General features: G+C 37.0%; 1 protein-coding gene across 6 annotated transcripts in view; it reads left to right on the top strand.

Moving 5' to 3' along the window:
- Window positions 1–19,975, top strand: part of ZFAT (zinc finger and AT-hook domain containing) — a 101,019-nt gene extending 81,044 nt beyond the window's left edge. For 4 of the 6 annotated variants that reach the window (XM_075023999.1, XM_075024004.1, XM_075024003.1 and 1 more), the window contains 4 exons: window positions 260–378; window positions 2,070–2,196; window positions 4,266–4,396; window positions 17,493–19,975. In XM_075023999.1, coding sequence (XP_074880100.1) covers window positions 260–378; window positions 2,070–2,196; window positions 4,266–4,396; window positions 17,493–17,732 — 617 coding nt within the window. In that variant the 3' untranslated portion in view covers window positions 17,733–19,975. Of the gene's footprint in view, window positions 1–259; window positions 379–2,069; window positions 2,197–4,265; window positions 4,397–16,346; window positions 16,497–17,492 lie in introns of those variants that run through there. The other 2 variants (XM_075024000.1, XM_075024005.1) reach the window with 2 other exon arrangements.
- Window positions 19,976–20,522: the final 547 nt, after the last annotated feature.

Below are 20,522 nucleotides of genomic sequence, written 5' to 3'. Positions count from 1 at the left end.
CTGTAGCTCCCCAGATATATGAGTTATTCCAGACTCCTTCTGTTACCATTATCCAAAATTGCTCTTTAAGCATTGTGAGAGTTCAACTACTTTATTTTTCTTTCCCTTTTTCCATGTTGGACACATGGCTAAAGGAAACCCTTTTAAGTTACAGTTATGTGACTTGGTTGAGATGGGGTCAAATTAGATGGGTCCTTACTGCCTCGAAAAAGTATTTACATGAAAATAACTTAAGGCATTTATTTGTGTTTCCTTGTAGGTGGCATTAAGTGTCCTGTTTGCAGCTTTGTGTATGGTACAAAATGGGAATTCAACAGACATCTTAAAAACAAGCATGGAATGAAGCTAGTGGAACATGATGGGGAGACCAAGTGGGAGGTAAAGCAAAGTTGCCATAGCTTTGCCCCTAAGATCTAAACAAATTCTAAGGAGAAAAGTAAGGATAAGAAGTATTCAAAAATGTGTTCTTGACTTTATAGAAGATCGGGAGGTCATGTGATCTCATCTTGAATGCATACATTGCTATGAATGTTAAGCTTGACTGGTTTAATATCTGGCAGGTTTAACAACCTTGTAAGTGCTTATTTCTGCATTTTAGTGCTCTAGTCCTCTATTTGCAGCAGAAAGGTGAAAGTTTTAGCAAAAAAATGTGAAATGGAAACACTTACTGCAATTTGTTATATGCCAAATATTTGCTGGTGTTAACTGCAAGATGCGTAAAGCTGCAAACTTATATTGAATTAATGAGAGAAACTTATGTGTTGGACCAGAAAAGGTTACAATCTAGAAAACTGAATTTGTAAGTTGGTCAGCTAAAAGAATGGTGCTGTTATACAAAGTAAGTCTTCTATCATTTGTTTTCTTTTTTCAGCTTCAGTCCAAAGTATATAGGAAATCACAGTACCACTAGGATCAGACTTTAAAAAACTTAAGTTAGACCTAAGAAGCTGGGTTAGAAAAAAACAAACCAACAACCTGAATTTTCTTGGTTTGGGGTAGGGTAGGGCAGCTACCTTGAAAGGGTGTACCCTTTCAAGCTTTCCTCTGCTGTCGTATGCATAGCAATTTGTTCTAAAATGAAAACTGTTGCTCTTATAGAGCAGAGCTGACTGTAGATGCAGAAGCTATGGGAAAACCACAGAACTATCTAGACACTTTTATTTAAAAAATCACTGTTGGCAAGCTGAGTCTTTTCCACTGCCTGAGTAGGCTATTGTTGGTGTCCAATGAGAGGAAGAAGCCAGAAGTCAACTGCAGTTGGCTGACCTCCACAGTTTAAGACCTGTTCTGCTAAATTTCAGGCAGTCTAGCCCCTGTTATAAATCTAATGCCTGATTTGGAAGAACTGTCCTGCAGTTCTTGTTTAACAGTTTTTGAGTATCCACAGATAGAATGTTAAGTTCTTGAAAAATATCTGAGTAGGTTCTATATGGACAGTTATTCAAAGACAGGGCAAGCATTTTAAAATGTAGTCCTTCAAAGTTTTGTATCCACAAGCATTTCAGAAACGATTCTCTGTACGCTCTCCCAGTAAATGCCCAAACCTGGAAAAATAAGAGGACATCCAGGATGCAAGCATGTCTCTGCTGCTGAAACGGCTATAAATAAAGAGCAGGAGTACGTATTGACAACTTGTCTTCAGAAAACATAGTTACGGAAAGGACAATTTTTCTGAAACAAAATGCCATTTTCTAACTGCAGAAGCATTTTACCAGATCTGCAAAGATATGCATTGTAAGCTAATTTTGCCCAAAAGGTCTGTACTAGACCCTGATACAATAGAAATCTGTTGTTAGTTCTAAAATAACTGTGCAACAAAAAGGAAGTCAAGGTAATTTAGCATGCTTAATACGACTTTTGAAGTAGAATCTAGAAGAAAACTATGGGTTGATACCCTGACTCCCGTGTAATAGTCTTCTTGAATTCTGTTTCACCTAGTATTTCTATAACTCTTGTTACAATATTTGTTGTCCAAAACACATTATTTTAAACTCAGAACTTTCATTGTTCTCTAAATTGCTAAAATGAGAGTGAGATTATTCATGCCTTGGCTGGATTTTGTTTTCAAGTTAACTGCTGAAGTTTCTGAAGAAGGATCCACTCAGTATCTCCATATAACAGAGGCTGGAGAAGATGTTCAAGGTACTCAAGCTGCCGTAGCTGCATTACAGAACCTTAGATATACTTCTGAGAACGGTAAGTTACCTTTTTTAGGTTGGAACACAAAATATATCTTTTTTTCATAAATATCTAATTCTTTTGAGTATACTGGGCAATATACGATCTCCTGTAAAACTATTAAAAATGATGAAATTTGTCATCCAGAACTTACTTCTGGGTGGTTATATTTTTCTTTGAGGATAAATAATGAGACATGACCATTCTTCATAAATTTCTATATCCTTAAGTCATTAATACTTATCACACTCTGTTTTGCACTTTATTATTAGGTGTGTGGAATTTCCTGCCTGTATTATTAAATATATTGTGGAATCAGCTATCTTGGCAGAGTAGATGGTGTGTATCTAATGGCAATTCTCTAGCTATTATTTTTCTCTCTGCTTAAGTCAGCCAGACTGCAGAAGGGTCACAGTGGAATAGCTCATATACCATGTTCCCAAGACAGTACTAACAAAATTAATTCTGATGGTACACAAAACTAAGTAGGCTATTCTGTATCAGATTGAGGAAGAACAAGAGTGGGATTAGATAATGATTGCTAAGTGGGAAATAACAAAAACTGGACAAAAAGAAAAAATGTCCAGGTTTTTGAGAGTGTTAAAACATCAGAGACTAGAGTAGTTGTTCATATGTTTTGGTTTTATATATGTAAATAAATGTGTTGGTTTATCAGAATATAGCATTTTACAATTGTTTACCATTGTGGTCTTTATAGTTCATAATACAGATACATTCCAAAAACTCCCACTTTTAATGGAATTTCCAGGCATGTTGCAATTAAATTGTTACTGACAATTTCTATATATTATTTTATTTTAATGACTGGGAATTCTGAATGAGTAAAAACCTTTTGAGAACTTTTCTTAAGCTTTTATATATTGAAATTAAAATAAACATGATCATGGAATATGCTGTACTAACAGTTTTGATTTTAAGCATGAGGCTGTAGTTTGATTTGCTTGTTAGTGCATTCAACTTCAGATACTCTTCCAGCATATTCCATCTAGTTATGAAAAACAGTAGTATCTTGTCTAAAGGCAGTTATATAGAAAAAAAAACTAAACCAAGCAAACATTTTCCAGTACTCAGATAAACTTGTTTCTCACATAGATAACAAAATATAACTACTTTCTGGTTGAAATGATATTATCTGACCTAGATCCCTATCACAGTATCAACTTCAGATTGAAAGGGTTTGGGGTTAAGAGATGAGCTTTATTCTATTTACTGTCTTTTTCCTAGTTTGAACAGTGATTACAGCAAATATATGGCAGCTTTAACATGACACTGACAGTTTCTTTCCCTTTCTGACATATCTCATGCTTACACTGGGCATGTGGGAATGGTGGGCCACAGGAGGGGAATTTGTATTCCTGCATAACAAAAAACATTTTCCAGCATCCAAATTATTCCTCTTTACACTTCAGGATTTTTTTTTTTTTTTTTTGTAAACTTGCCTTTCCTTTGGCAGGGCTACACACATCAAGAGAATTTTAAAAAAAAGGGCAAACATGTACTGATCCCATGCTTATAAAATGGTAAGCGTGGGCTCTCTGAAGGAATTAACTTTTCCCTTCAGCACATTAGTGATAAGAGTACTTCTTTTAGGTTGAGGGGTATTGAAGATGGCTGGACAGATGGTAAACACAGGTTTGTAATATACCTAATAGCTGTGGTGGTTATAGGAATAGAGTTCAGGTTCTGTTTAAGCTGAATGTCTGGCAAATACACATTTGGATTTGTCAAGTCTTGCAGCTTCCTAATTTACAGTTACTGCTATGAGTTGTACTTATTGCTTGTTTATTCAATGTATTTTTTTAGATCTCTTTCAAATATGCATAAAAATGATCAGTGTGGCTTCACTTGCGGATTCACACATTCCTCAGGCAAATTTGTTTTGTGAATACTTTCCTGCCATAGATCTATTATTAAGGTGTCATGTTATTGAGCTATTTGAAATTTATAAACAGCGCTGTGAGTCAGGGTTAAGGCAGGAGGGGAAGGAGTGCCTGTAGCACTTAGATTCGCATACCCTTAGAGCTGTTTTACTGTAATGATCTTATGGTTACTGTCTTTCTGATAAGGTGAAAGACTTGATCCAACAGCTGTAAACATCCTGCAGCAAATCATTGAGTTGGGTTCAGAAACCCATGATGCCACGGCAGTTGCTTCTGTAGTTACCATGGCACCTGGCACTGTGACAGTGGTAAAGCAGGTAAGACCTCTTTTCTTCTCTTAAACAGCTATATTTAATTTTCATACATTTATTGTGAAATGAATATTATTTTGCAAGGGATAAATTTTGAATGACCATGCAAGACACATATAGAATTTTTCCTAAACTTATTTTTTACTATGTTATGTGTATGTGTGTTTATATGCCCACACACATACATGTTTATACATATTTACACATATATGTTTATATATACAAAATGCATACATTTTTGCGTTGTGTAAAATATGAGTGAACAAATACACAAATATATGGGGGGGGTGTGAAAATACAGCTTTTTTTCTAGCAGGTATTTTCAGGCTTTTAAAAATAACATACCTACATTGTGTGTGGGCACTTAGTTCCATTGTCGTCTAAAAGATTCGGGAGGTCCTTGGCACAGCATTCATCCAGATACAGAAGAGCATGAAAGCATGTTGCTTGTGCAGAACTGTGCGTGCTCTGCAACCGTAGTGCTGTAGGACCATACCCATTGTCGTTAGTCTTTTCAGGGCTGTCCTGGGGCTGAAGTTTGACAGACTTGTGGGGTCCCAAAGTCATGTACCCTGGGGACAAATGAGACATCCTCAGTCTGAGTTCACACTGGCTTTTTAATGAGGGTTGCAACACAAGTGATCTGCAGGCGTGTAACAGCTCTGAGAAGAATATTGCAGGTGCTCCTTACAACAGCTGTTTATGTGAGACAAAAGTCAGCATGGCCACCCACATTTGAGATAAATAAAGAAAAATTCAATTGAGTTGTAGTTGGTTGAAAAGATCTGTAGTTAATTTTGTTGTTACCAGGGAAATTGTGCAAGACCAGAAGATGTAGATCAATTAAAAAAGAAAAACAAAACAGATATAAGATTGATTGTTAATTTCAGGCTTTTGCACGAATTCTCTTTCCAGAAAAATGGTGGATTCAACTGATAATTAAGTGATGTAATTTGTGGTAGGAATGTATGTATATTTTTCTTGAAGTTTGGTACTGCACATTTTTTGCTAAAAATATTTGCAATGTACAGCATTACTAAAGCACTTCAGAAATTAAGAATAATAAGATATACAAAATCAGCAAGTAAAAGGAAATAATTTTCAATTTGAGGTGGCTATTGAATGCAAATATCAAGACTTTTGCTCAGTATTTCTTCCTCACAGGTGTCTGCTAACTTTGTTGCTGACATTTTACATTTCTCCTCACAGTGTTCTCCAAGCTCCACTTGTTCCTCCTGTTTCATGATAGCTCTTTGCCTATCCCTTTTCCCATTCTGTTCATTGATTCATTGGGGTCTCTGTGCTCAATGTGGTTGATAGGTGAGGGAAGGAAAGTACCTGAGAAGTCTTAAATTCCTGAAGTGTTTCAGTAACTCTTTTTATTAAATGAACCAAAACTCTGATTATTCTGAGTGCTAGAACTAACTTTTGAGTTTAGTGTTTTTTTGTAGTGTTGTGAACGTTGAATTCATGAGTGCTCCATAGAAGTGGGAATTCTATAGCCTGTGAAGGCAGTATTTGTATAATTCCTAAACTTGCTGCCCAATTGTCAGGGAGCCAAGGCAGAATGTCAAGACAAAGCATTTTGAGATGTTCTTTTGCAACACTTAACAGGTATTTTGATTAGAAACCACATGAGAGTTTGGGGTTTTTTTGAAGAATAACAGATCCAAATTTGGAAACTAAATTCAGTCATTAGAGAGAAGAGACATTTTAGTCCTGTTATGTACAAGTTTCAAAACAACTTAACAGTAGAGTCACTGCCAACATGCATGCTATGCTATACGTATGACCTATTCAAGGGTTGAATGTAGTATTAGCCATTGGTGTTTGTCTATGCCGTCTGTCAATATTACTGAAACCTGTTCTTCCCTTAAAAATGCATCTTTTGAGGCCTTTCTACTAAAAGAGTAGGAGAAAGTGACTGTTGTACTAGCAGCTGCCAAGGAGAAACTGCGTTTTGATATTTGAATGTTAAACTTTAAAAATACATAATTAAAAAAATTCAGTGATTCCTCCTCCTCCAAGTATTAAATCTGATCAATGTCTGATTCATCTTAAAATCTATTGTCTTCCTTATTAGACCATCTGAATTTGCTGATACCTTTTTGTAAGTAAATGTTTATATTCCAAATTAATTTTCTTCCTCGCTTTTTAATCCATATTTCTAGCCTCTTGAGTTTACAAGCTGCTAAGCATTGATCACGTCTTTTTCCCTTGCCTTGTATACATCAGTGACTCTCAGTGGTCTGATGTCAAACTGTTACAAGCTCCACTCTTATATCAAATCAAATATTGGATTCTCAGAGCACAGAATCTCTTTGCTGCTTTTCTTTTTTGTTTTCTTCCCCTCCGCTTTAGAGTCTTGTTAATATAAAATGCCTTCTTTCCCCTAACTTGAAGTTGCACAGAAGCAAAATCAGTGAAGAATTTAAGTACATCTCAAGCTGAGTGATCTTGTGCTACCTCTGTTTACGCTGGATTTTACTAATGCCTTGCTTTGATGCTTGAAGCACCGTTCCTCTACTAACACATTTCTTGAGTGTCCTGGAATGCCTACTCATTTCTTTCTCTAGTAGCCTCAGTGACTTTTCACTTTGTATGTGCAGAAATGTGCAGATCTGTGATTTCCCAGGGGAGAATCAGAATCAGCTACTGACAGCTGACTGACTGCATAGTTACCTTTAGTGGGCTTTATGGGAGCAGAGCAAGGACCAAAGGAGGTCTGTAGATGATGATGCTTATTTCTTTTTTAAATTTTTCTCCTTTCATTTTTCTTTTTTAATTTTTTCTCTTTTAATTTTCTATATAAATCAGTGTTTTATCAGAGTCTCTTTGATCTGTTATACAGCTTTAGTTATTTTCCAGTTCTTGTCTTCCCACCAGAAGATTGCTTTAGAATTACAGCCACACCCATTTTTCATTTGAGGCAAAGAAGTCTTTAAATGGTATTAACGTCACTGTAATCCACTCCTATTCAGAATTGCAAGCTTTTCTTCATTCTTCAATACTGAGTTGCTTTCTGTGGGATATCACTCATTTGTACCTACGACTTTGTCAGGTTTTAATTATGCCAAGTTCCTAATTGTTAACCTTGAAGTGATCTTAAAACATTCATATTTCACTTTCCTATTGGAAAATTTATTCCACACTTTGTTCTGTGACCTTCAGCTTCTCTTGTGGATTGTGAGACAAAAAATTCATTCAGGATGTCAGCAATATATCAGCATCATCTGTCACTGAATTTCCACTCTTGTTCTTTAATGGCCTCACTGAGTCCTTGCTTAGCAGCTTGGTTCCATTTTTTTCCCTTAACAACATTTATTGTAGTTGTTCTGATATTTATGCTGTTATGTTGGGTTTTTTCTTCTTCTCTAAGGACATACATTATCCATTTTTTTTATCAGTTCTTAGCTTCATATCTCATTTTTACGTAGCTCTTGCAAGTTGCCTTCATATTTCTAAATTTGCACCAAGAAAATTCTTCTGAATCCTAAATTATTAGCATGTTTTAAAAGTATTTTCTGCTGTAAATGTTACACTACATTGTTGCTATCTTTGTCTCCCATTTCCTCCCTGGAACTTTCTCCCACAGCTGTCGTCTTCCTTACTTTTCACCCATAAAAGTGTCATTCACACTTGATCGTTAAAATTAGGTGTGAATCCAGATGTATCTATCAGTAATGCTGCCATCTTCATGCTTCAGCATTTCCCCTAACCTGTGTCCTCAGATACCTTCAGTGTGCAGTATTTGTCGTGTTTCAGGATAATGCAAGACTTTTGCCTGCAGAGGCAAACTCTGTCTTTAACCATAAGTCCTTCTCAGCATATTGCAAGATGACCAGTGTATTAGATCTGACTGGTACATTTTTAAAATTGTTTTCTACTAAGTCACAAGACAGAAAGGATACCATGTTCGAGGTGTTCTTCTATTAAATTACTCTTCTGGGTTGCATGTAGTCTTCTTGCAAGTATCTTAAATCATGAGTACGCATTATAATGGAGGTGAAATCAAGATCAGATTGTCTATTCAAAGCCCCCAGCTCCTGAATTGGGTGTTGAGAAGAAAAAAACTTCAGTTCTGACTTTGGAAACTTCATATTTTTTGTTCATAGGAATGATTTATAAGAGAAGACACTTTGACAACATAGCAATAACCAATCCCAGCCTGAATCGGGATTCAGCTTACGATTTTAAACCCCCAAAATGCAAAGGTAGCCCTGTTTAGCTTGGATTATGATTGGGAAATAGGAATCATTGTTGGCTCTGATACTGTCATGTGTGTGAGGCCTTTCAAAGTTTGTGTCTGGAGCTTGAAACAACTTCACTTCAGTCTTGCCTGAGAGTCAGCATAGTAACCTGTTATCAAAGTTAAACATTTCTGGTGTCTAATTTGGGAGAAATCTTGTTGAAGACAGATGAAAACATACAACTGCTAAGGAACGTAGTACACACCAAAATGCCCAAGAAAAAGAGTTAATAATATGAAGTTTTACCAGTATGATCTGAGACTGGCAAAAATACACACTGAAGCTTTGATCACAGCATGGCAGGAGAAATGTATCCTTGTCAGCTTGAGTCCTTTTCAGTTACTAGTGATCAGTCTGGATCTCTTTCTGACAGAGGTAATGAAGGTATTTCTTTATGGCATGGTATTTGAGTTGTTCTGCACTGCTTAAAGACCAAAAAAAGTAACAAGGTAGGGAAAAGGTGAGAGCAAAGAGTGCTAACTTTGAAGAATATCTGGGAAAGAGGCTAATAAATTCTTATAAAAGGCAGGAAATATCATTCATAGTGGATGGTAAACACAGACAAGAAATTGGGGAGAAAGCAGTTTTGTGGGAACAGCATATAGCAAGGTGGAGGGACTGAAAATGTAAACCAAGTCACTTTACTTTCTGCATATTTGATTCTCTGTGTCCTATTACAGATATACTTTGGCCCTTATGCCTTAGGGTGGAGATTAATTAATTTGGGGTTTTGTTTATTTTGCTAGCAGAGGCTGTTCGTTATTTATATAGGTGTACTATTTTCCTAGCTCACATGCTGAATATAAAGGCAGGATTGGAGGATGAGCAGTCATGCCAGTATCACAGCCACCCTTGATTTACAGTGCCTGCAGGTCTATGTTCAAACACTTGTTTTTCACACAATATACCTGTATATAGACTCGAACAGAGAGAGAGAGAATGTTTAACTACAAACTACCTTGATGTGTAGTTATTTCTTTCAGTTAGCATATATATATCAAATAAGGTTATTAACTGATCCTGAAGAAGTCTGTTCCAAGTTAAACATTTGCTTGATTTAAATACTGAGTTTCTTGTGAAGAAACATTTCCCCACTTTCAACCACTTAGCTAAAATGGTTGTCCAAGTCATCATTATTTTATGCTAGTTAACTCTGATAGACTTTTTTCTGTCATTCACTGATTACGTTTTGCCCCTTTTGTATTCTTGCAGAAAAATTCAAAGATTATTTTTATCTGCCCCTCTTGCATCACTCTCTTTTACTCTGTTCACTTGATGTTCCTTTTTTGCCATATCAAACAAAAGCTTGTTTTCATTTCCAAGGCTTTTTACTCCTTTCTGACTTAGTGTCCCATTTCTCATTAGCTGTAAAGATTTTGACTCCTGCCTTTGCTCAGTCCATAAAGATTTCATTGCTCAATACTTTTTTTAAACAAGTTTCTTAATGCCTTCTTCCATATTGTGCTTAGTTATGTGGATTTTTAATGAAGAGCAATTTGTACCTCATTGTCTTCTCTCAATTACTCTTCAAAAATATGATGACAGTAATTATCTGTGGTTAGGCTATTGGTATATTGATACTAATGTCTATCGCACAAAACTAACACTGTCTCATTTATGTTGTACTCCCCCACCTCCTTTTGTCTGTGTCTGCTTACTGTCTCTTGTTTTATATTGAAATTATAAGGCCTTTGGGGCATGAAGTACTTTTTGCATGTAGCATACCTGATACAATCCAGGTCCTGTTCCAAAGCACTACACTAATATTAACAATAAACAGCAGTAACTGGCTGTTGAATTCTTTCTCTTTTTCTCACATTCAGAAATAAGAGACAGGACTGATGTTCTTACTACCTCCATATCTTGGAGTGTAGGGTTAACTCTATTTCTGAAAAGCATAGTAACCTATTTTCAACCCAGACTTCTATATAATTTGCTCTGAAGAGTAGGTATATCAACTGTTTCACTAACTAAGGAGATCTTTATCAAACTTAAGAAAACACTGGCTTTCCATGCATTTCACCCTTTATTTTAGTTCCTTTCATCCTTTTACTCTGTGATCTCTTCAGGCTCCAGTAAAATCCTGCCATTGTAACGGTCACTTTCTTCAAAGTGACAGCGGTAGCAATGCACAGCAAAGATTAGACATCAGCTTGAAGCTGATCAGAGAACAGAATTTTATAGTGTAACACATCTTCAAAAAATAAATATCTAATTATATTAGCATGGCTGTCCTGTCAAAGGCTACTGCACATTTGTCGTAGTTTAAACCCAGCCAGCAACAAAGCACCACAAAGCTGTTCGCTCACTCCTCCCCCCTGGTGGGATGATGAGCAGAAAATATAAAGAAAAGCTCATGGGTTGAGACAAGGACAGGGACGGATCACTCACCAGTTATGGTCATGGGCAAAAGACAGGCTCAACTTGGGGAAGAAACAAAATCAATTTAATTTACTACCAACCAAATAAAAACCAAGGATAATGAGAAGTAAACCAAAACCTTAGAACACCTTCCCCCCACCCCTCCATCCTTCCCGGCTCAACTCCACTCCTGATTTACGGGGAATGGGGGTTGGGGTCAGCTTGCCACCCGTTGTCTCTGCCACTCCTTCCTCCTCAGGGGGAGGACTCCTCACTCGTCCCCTGCTCCAGCGTGGGGTCCCTCCCACAGGAGACAGTCCTTCACGAACTTGTCCAACATGAGACCTCCCACAGGCTGCAGTTCTTCACGAACTGCTCCAGCATGGGTACCCCCCACGGGCTGCAGTCCTTCAGGCACAGACTGCTCCAGTGTGGGCTTTCCCATGGAGTCACGGCCATCTTGGGGGGCATCCCCCTGCTCTGGCGTGGACATCTGCTCCCCCACTCCCCTCCATGGGCTGGGGGGGACAGCCTGCCATCTTGTCTCACCACGGGCTGCGGGGGCATCCCCTCCTCCCCGCTCCTCCTCCCCTCCTTCCTCACTGACCTCGGGATCTGCAGAGGGGTTCCTCTCACATCCCAATCCCCTCACTCACTGCAGGTTTCCCCTCTTAAATCTGTTCTCCCACAGGTGTTACCACCATCACTGATGGGCTCAGCCTTGGCCAGAGGTGGGTCCAACTTGGAGCTGGGGAAGCTTCCAGCAGCTTCTCACAGGAGCCAGCCCTGCGGCCCCTGCCCTGCTACCAAAACTGTGCCATACAAACTCAAAACAATGTTGTACTTCAGAACACACCTTATATTTCAGTCTGGCTCTGATTTGTATCTACATAATGCTGTGTGCTGGTGTTCATCTAGAAAATTTGCCAATATATGGAGTTATATATAGGTTGATTGTCAAGTTTGTGGTTGCTTTAGGTCATGGAACAATCTGATGCTTAACATAACGGTACCAGCAAAGGAAAGTTATAACTGGGGCACATGGCCCTGTTTTCTCAGCCTTTGTGGAGATCTTGTCATCTGTGTAACATACAGAAAAAGTCTCACATCAAGATTACTATCCTGTTAGAGCTCTTGAAATGATGACAGCATTGCCATACTTCCTCAGAAGGAAATCTGGTGCTACAACTTTTTGCCAGCTGAGTGAAGTTGCCAGTCACAGTCTCCCTGTCAGGATATATTCAACCAGCCAATTGCTAAAACTTTTTAAAAATCTACATCACCAGTATGAAGATTTGTTTGCCACCTTGCATTTTTTATTTTATGCAAAGCAAGTCTTTCATATTCAAGTCTCTTATTATTCTGAAGCTACTGTGCACCAGATTGTTTTGTAGCTCATTATAGAGGTTCATATGATCAAATTATAGTGGGTTTTGTGTGTGTCAGCATGTGTTTTTCACGCAGTATATCTATAGGTAAACTAGAACTGAGAGAGAGAGAGAGTTCAAATTATTCAAATGGCACTGAACAAAATGGTAGAGACAGTCCCGTAGGCACCAATGTAAGCTGGCACATCGCATATTCAGGTGCTCTCTGTCATCTAGAATGCTTATATTTACTTTTCCTTTTAATCCTTTCTGTAGTATTGTGTATATTTTCTTACTGTGGTGTCTTATGATATAAATAGGAGCATCTGTAACCTAGTAAAACGTTTTGAAATCCTACAGGATCTCTGTGATTAACTTTTGTTCTTCATGGTAAACTGAAAGGCAGCATTCAATCTGAAATCAAGGGAGAGTTTCTGTAGAGGATTTTGGGTCAAGCCCAGCAAGACTGTTTTAAACTCTATGGACCTGCAACTCCTGCTGACTTAAAAGAATATTGAAGATATTCATTATTTCTCAGGATGAGTTCTATAATAAGAAAGCGGCTTTAGCATCTTACTGCAAAACTTTTTTTACTCCTTTTCAGGGAAGGGAAGAAGTATATTTTCCTTAATGGCTTGAATTAATTTCTCTCAAATTAAAAAAGACTTCCTTGTTTTGAGAGAAAGATTCCTCTAAGAGATACCCGTTTTTAATGTCACTTACATGTATTTGGATGGTCCTTGGATATTTATATTAAGAACATTTATAATTTAGAAATGTTGAGCTTCTTATGAAGACGTGGGGGTGATAGTCCCATTGGCCTTTGTGAGAGACACATTTAGCTAGTGAAGAATATTTATGCAGGTACTGAATTGATTTAATATGCCAGCTGTGTGTGGCTTCAGCTTCTTGCTGTCATTCTTTAGCAAAGGATAAGCAGCCAGATGCTTTTCAGCTGGCTCTCAAACAGAAAAGAGGTCTTGGATGCTACTCTTCAAAAGATTTCAGACGCCAATAAAAAGAATTGAGTGTAGTGACTTCATTCATTCTGATGGCAGCTGTCCCACTGTTTCATCAATTTGAGGGATGTAAATTAACGTTTTGAGATTATTCCCTGTGGAACAATCTAATAGGAACCAAGCAGAAGCATGTAAACATTGAACTGATTTGAAATGTAAATATCCAAAATAATGTGGTGATTTGTCAAACTAAAAGGATTACAGATAGCTGTCCAAAAAAGATACTGGAAGCTAGAAACACCAGAAATAAGGGCATTAGTCTTCTTTACCCTGCATGACAAGGGTAATAAAACCACATCGATAAAGTCAGGTAGGGAGGTTAAATTAACTTTCTTTATTGGCCATTTTCATTTCAAAAACATATAAAACTGAATAAGTATTAGATTGCTGCTATTGAATTGAATGAGATTCTGGTTTCATTTCATTTTTGTGTCAACTGTGCTTTATTTATTTTCCTTTCTTCGTTATTTATGTACACTCACAAAACTATATTTAAAATTATTTATAAGTTTTGGTTTGAAGTGACTAAAGTGAGACTATATGAGATCCTTCTCAGACTGTGTTGTGCATTCTTGCAGCTCTTAGCAAATGTAGTGTAATTTTTCGGGCCTGAGGCATGTTGTCAGAGGATTGTGTATAGCGCGCTACCACAGGAGAAGTTAGTGCATAATATATAGTTAGAGGGACAAATTTTAAACACCACTATTTGTGTATTTGTTTGAGGATGTCTAGCATCAAGGACTGTAATTGTGAGCTGATTCATAACAAGCTGGGAGATTTTAATTATCTAACATTTTTAACTGCAGCTTCCTATCTGAATTTGCTAGTGATTAGACTTTTGCCCACCTATTATGATCTTCATTAGTAGATCTTGTGTATGTCCTTTCCTTTCACACAATAGCTGACAATGGAGCAGGTAGCCTCAGGAAAGTGGAGAGGACAGTAATCAAATTCCTATTGCTTTCAGTAGGACTTAGGGTTTCTTTAATAAATAAAGAAAAAAAAGGGGGGGTGCATGGAGAAGAACAAGAGAAGGAAGTTAACAGTGCTAAGTTTCTTTTCATGATTAGCTCCTTGCTTTTCGAAAAGAGGCTCAAGCTCCCATTAGTAAAGGGTACTTCGGTGATACCCATATTTTGTGACAACATAAATTAGTTTTTCTGAGGGTGGTTGCAAATTTTATTGTGTCAAGACAAGCATCCAGCATCATTCACTTTTGTAGGATGTTGAACTTGAGCTTCAGCAGGAGCTGTTTAATGTAACTTTCAGTTAAAATGTTCAGATATGCTTAGTAAAAGAAACAGAATGTAGAAGGGACTTCAGCCCATTCCTGTAGTTTTATCCCTATAATCTGAATCCTGTGCAACAAAGCCAGAGTCATCATCAGTAGGTACGATTGTGCTGTTGCATTAAGGTCAGTGACAACGGCAAGATTCTCTTTAGATGTTAAATCTTTCACCAGATAAAAACCATATATATCTCATCAATATATTACAGGCATACTGACTCTGGGACCTCTGAATAATTTAACACCTGAACATACTTGTTATTGTTCAAGAAAAAGCTTTGTATAGCCTGATGAATTGAGTGAAAGGTCAAAGTGAAATGAAGTCCTAAGGGGTTTGTGCATCTCTGAAACCTTCATCTGACAGATATTTTAAACACAGAATGAAAAAGTTAAAAGAAACGTCAGTGTACAACAATGAGAATGGTTGCTTAGGGGGGGAAAAAAAAGAAATTAGAAAAGAGCATCAGGAAAACAAATAGAGGAATTCTTTTTCTCCTTGCTGGTCTCTAAGGAGTCGAACACACGCTTGGAATCTTTGGTGTAGTTCTTCCCTTCTGTTCCTGTTCCCCTCTTAAGCAACAATACTGATCTTAATCATATTTTCTTGAAGTTGATTGTTCCAATACTGCTGTTTACAAAACAATGTTATATTGTCATGGTTTAAGCCCATTCAGCAACTAAGCACCACGCAGCTGCTCACTCACTTCCCTCCCCACCTGGTGGGATGGGGGAGAAAATCGGGAAAAGAAGTAAAACTCGTGGGTTGAGATAAGAACGGTTTAATAGAACAGAAAAGAAGAAACTAATAATGATAATGATAACACTAATAAAATGGCAGTAGTAATAATAAAAGGATTAGAATATACAAATGATGCACAGTGTGATTGCTCACCACCCACTGATCAACGCCCAGTTAGTCCCCGAGCAGCAATCCCCCCGGCCCCGCTCTCTCCAGTTCCTAAACTAGATGTGACGTCCCATGGTATGGAATACGCTGTTGGCCACTTTGGGTCAGCTGCCCTGGCTATGTCCCCTCCCAACTTCTTTTGCCCCTCCAGCCTTCTTGCTGGCTGGGCATGAGAAGCTGAAAAATCCTTGACTTGGTATAAACACTACTTAGCAACAACTGAAAACATCAGTGTGTTATCAACATTCTTCTCATACCGAACTCAAAAACATAGCACTATACCTGCTACTAGGAAGACAATTAACTCTAGCCCAGCTGAACCCAGGATACATATAAATGAGAATTGGACAAGAACTTTTGAATCAGCTTCTAATTAAAAAAATAGCCCCTTTCTAATTTGCATAATTTAGATTCCACACTTTGCAGTATCTACCATGTTTGACCTATTCTTTTTAAGAGTGCTTACGAGTTCAGTGCTGTGAAGAGCACACCATATGCTGCTGTGAGATACAAGGGTACACTGAGATCCAGTAAACTGATGTCTATCAATCCTTTGTCCTCTTCTTTATTACACTTTGTATGGTTATTGGAAGTACCATGGAGTTTTGCTTTCCATCATAAAATGTAGGTGAGCCAGCAATTCTGTCTTTGTTTCCTGTTGTTTGTGTAAGTGGACAATTTATAGATGGACTTGATGATATGAAAAAAGTATTTGTTGTAGAGAATGTGACCTCCTACAAATTCAATTGGCTGCTTTCTTACAGTGAGAAATAAACATGATTTATCTCTGGAAGCTTGCTTCATAAAACATTTGCTAAGCCTAAATGAAGGAGAAATAGGCCTTAACAAAAACAACCCATTTTCTGAAAAAAGAAGGAAGAGAGGATTTGATTAACTGCATGTTGCATTTGCAGGTGGGTTGGCATTTATGATCCAGCAAATAAAACAGCTCTCTTCAATGAACACAGGGAGTGGTATTGTACTGAAAATAGCTATCAAATGCCTATGCATATATCTTGCATACCAAAAAATTGCTATTTCATTCTTTCCTCAAAAGTACATTATTTTATCACTAACACTTGAGAAGAATGCATTTCCTCCACATGACTTACAGTTTTCTGGTGTGTTTTTACTGGCCTGGAGTACTTTGCATAGGAATTTTGTATGGATCTGGTAAAGAATTAAGATTTGTTCTTGAATTCTGGTAAGTACTGTATTTTAATAATTGATGGACAGCTGTTTGAATTCTTTGAAATTCAATACCAAATTGTGTTTTTTTTTTTTTTTCTTTTTGACAAGAAACAAAATGTTCAGTAAAAAATCTTTTATTTTCAATTGTTTCTGTCACTGTCCTTTCAATAATGTAAAAATTGCGGCCTCACAAACAGTAGGTCTTAGGAATCTATTACAGTAATATTTACATTTCACAGTTTTCTAATAAATGTCATTAAGGTTTACAATGAAATTTTTCTTCCATGAACAATAGGTTGGCTAGGAAAAAAAAAGAAGAAAAAGAAAGCAATGGGTACAGTAGATGTTTTTTCTGTGGTTTTCGATGGATTCTCATCTCAGTGCTGCTAGAGGAATTGTTTGGCTTCAGATTTATTTAAATAAGAGCAGTTTTGAATGAATGACTGCTGAGAGATTAAAGCTGTCTCCAAAGACCTACGTTCCTGGTACTTTACAGGTCTCTGTGCATGTAACCGAGATGCTGTGTTACTGCTTTCAGTATTCTGTCTAGCTATACACTTATTAATCAGAAGTGCTCACAACAAGTTTTCTGTAAAACTGACATTTTCTTTCAAAACTATCTGATTTCTAATTTCTGTCCTGTATTTCCATTAATCATCACACTACCGGGTACTTACTGGAAAGGTGAAATTTCTGTAACCTCTTCAATTTCTCCTTAGGTAAAAGAAGAGGAGCAATCAGCCAATCACACTTTGATGATTCAAGAGACACTGCAGCAGGCTTCAGTGGAGCTGTCTGAACAGCATCACCTGGTAGTCTCATCAGATGAAGTGGAGGGAATTGAGACGGTGACTGTCTATACGCAGGGTGGTGAGGCTTCAGAATTCATAGTTTATGTTCAGGAAGCTATGCAGCCTGTAGAAGAACAAACTGTGGAACAATCCGTGCAGGAGCTCTAGAGAACAGTGTTCAAAGGAGATGGCTACTTGATTTGCCAAAGCCAAAAGTTTGGGGTTTTTTTCCTAACCAAAAGCAAGCAAGCTGACACATTTTCAGTTAATTTGTGAAGCAAGACCTTGTTACTAGATAGTGATCTGACTGGTTGGATTGTATCAGTAACTTAGGCATACTGTGTACAAAATCTTCTCAGACTTTTTTCTAAAAAATGTTCATACTTTGAGGAAAAAATATTCTTCCCTTCTTAAAAGATCTCTCACTTGATTCCTGTAAATCCCCACAAATATTGTCTGTTCAAAACTGTGTTATCCCACAATAATAAAACACCTATAAAGGTAGCTAGAATGTCTAGAAAAGTCCATAAATCGCATTTCATGCATACTTAATATGTACTTGGAATTGACTGGAAGCAGAGTTGGTTTTTCTTTAAATTAGAAGGGCTTCTTATTTCTGAGTACATGCTTAGAATGTGTTTGCCGAGTTGTGGATCTAACCCAAACAAAGGCTCAAGACTTTAATTAGAAACATACCACAGATGGACTGTAGTTTGTACTTGTGAGATGATCCTTTGAGTTTGGAAGGTATTTAAAGCCATATATGATAATTCTGGGTACCAGAATCCCACTGGATAAATACGTGTCCAGTACCATGTGATGAAACCAAATCTGTCAAATCAATGAAATATTGTTTTGTTTTTAAGGAAAAAATTATATTCAAATGATTTGTAAATGCTATAAAAGATGTATGTTCATATGTTTTAAACAGACATACTTGTAAATATGACTGTGTGAAAGAACGTGTACAAAAAACTTAAGTAAATATTGACAAGAATCTAGATATTCTTAATTATGCATGTATATAGTTCCAGACTTTTGTTCATGAATCTTGAATTGTTTCTGATTTACTATTTTTAAATTTGAGCTATAAAAGTTATTAATAACAAAATTGTCATGTTTTCTTCTAATGCTCTGATTTAAGTGTTGGCTTCCTTTTACAGCTAAGTAAAAAATGCTGTTTTGCATTGACTCTAATAAATTATTCCTCCAGTTAGTAGTCTTTAATCAAGAAAGCAGCATAATGAAGTCTAGGCGGACCTTTTTATGTGATTGAACTTATTTATGGGCATTCTGGGTAGAAAAGTGGAAAAAAGCTTTTGACTTAAGTGTTTTGAATTGGTTGTCTGCCTCTTCTATATCTGCTGGGTTCTATTAATGCTATACAAAATCAGACTGCAGACATTCAGTGGTAGCTTCTCCCGTAACTGTGGTGATAGGGAATTTAAATTTGTTAATGAAAAAGAACTGAAAATCGTTCAACTTTGGCAGTAGCTATGTTTCCTCTGGTTTAATCTTGAAAGTGCACAAGAAGCCCCCGGGGTGTTACATTGTAGGATGGAGACCTTTTGGCCATTTGGTGTAACTGGCTGGAGCTGGTCACAAATGTCAGTGTTGATTTCTCATATGTTCAGTAAACTTGACTAGAATAAGCCATGAAGTGTTTAATAACATTTGCAGTGTGATAGAAACTGGTGCACCAAATGCATCAACTTGATTAATCTGTATAACAGACTTTGGTTTTTGTAATTACTGGTTAAAATTCAGTGTTGATTTGCAAGAATAATGCTTTGTATTATCAGAAAGAGAAGAAGGTGGTCTCAAAGAGTTTTCTCAGAATTTATTGAAATATTCAAGGCCCACTTGCTGTTAAACCACATTTGGAAGAGCATCATGATCATATGTGGCAACAACTATGTTCTTAATCTAAAACCGTTCTGAATCACTTCAACAATGAATTGTATTATTATCTGATGGAGGGAGGGCCACGGAAAACTATTTTGCTATGCATCACTCAAGGATTATTAAGTAAATTATTTCCAGATAGACTCAGTACTTATGTTTATGAGAGGTACATCTGTATTTGGAGGGAGGGTTTTGGGTTTGGTTTATTTTAATTGCAGTATATCATGGCCATGCATATGTACTGTAATTTAAGTCTTGATTTATAATTGATGAGTTATATCACATTTTCCTACACTAAAGCATAAATATTTTTGTGAATTTTCTGTATCCTTTTTTTTTTATTTTAGAAATACTTTTCAGTTCAGGTCTTTTCTTAAGTTCCAGGTTTTTTCCCAACTCTGCTTGGAAATGCAATGGTTGGAAACATACGAGGTGTAAGTCAGGAAGGACTTTCAGCTGTGTTGAGTACTGCGCACTGATTTCATGCCTCCATAATTAATACATTTTCTTCTTTCTAGAATATGCAATGTCTGTAATGCTATGAGGAGATAAGTACTTCCTCTTTAATGTAAGCCATTGTACTTTACAAAGTGAATGTCCAAAGTATTTTTTTGTATTTTTTCAGAAGCATAAAGAAAAGAGAGCTTTGTTTATACCAGGCATTTGTTCTGAGAGGCCATGGCTGTTCCAGTTGTCTTTTGTCTGGATTTGGAATGACCAAAAAGGTAAGAATTAAATCTTTTGCTTGGCAAGCTCTGCTTCTGTTATCACACAAACAGCACAGATTGTTTTTAGTGTAGATTCAACTCTTTTTATCCAATTAATCTTTTCAGAGGGTTAAATGACCTTTTCAGTTCAGGGGAGACAAGCAGTTTTAAGTTAGTCAAGTAGCTCCTGTTTCAGAAGATTATACATTCTTCCCACACACTAGTAATTTTCATTAGCATTTACTACACTATCTGATACTCTGTTTTTTCCTCTTTCTTTGACACCTGAGGAGTGTCCTGGCTTTAGGCTAACACTTGGCAAATATTACTCTTTAAAAGCTTATGC

The sequence above is a fragment of the Buteo buteo genome, chromosome 3 (assembly GCF_964188355.1).
Source record: "Buteo buteo chromosome 3, bButBut1.hap1.1, whole genome shotgun sequence".
Lineage (NCBI taxonomy): Eukaryota > Metazoa > Chordata > Aves > Accipitriformes > Accipitridae > Buteo > Buteo buteo.
Note: the sequence above shows the minus strand (reverse complement) of the source record. Positions and strands in the feature narration are given on the sequence as shown.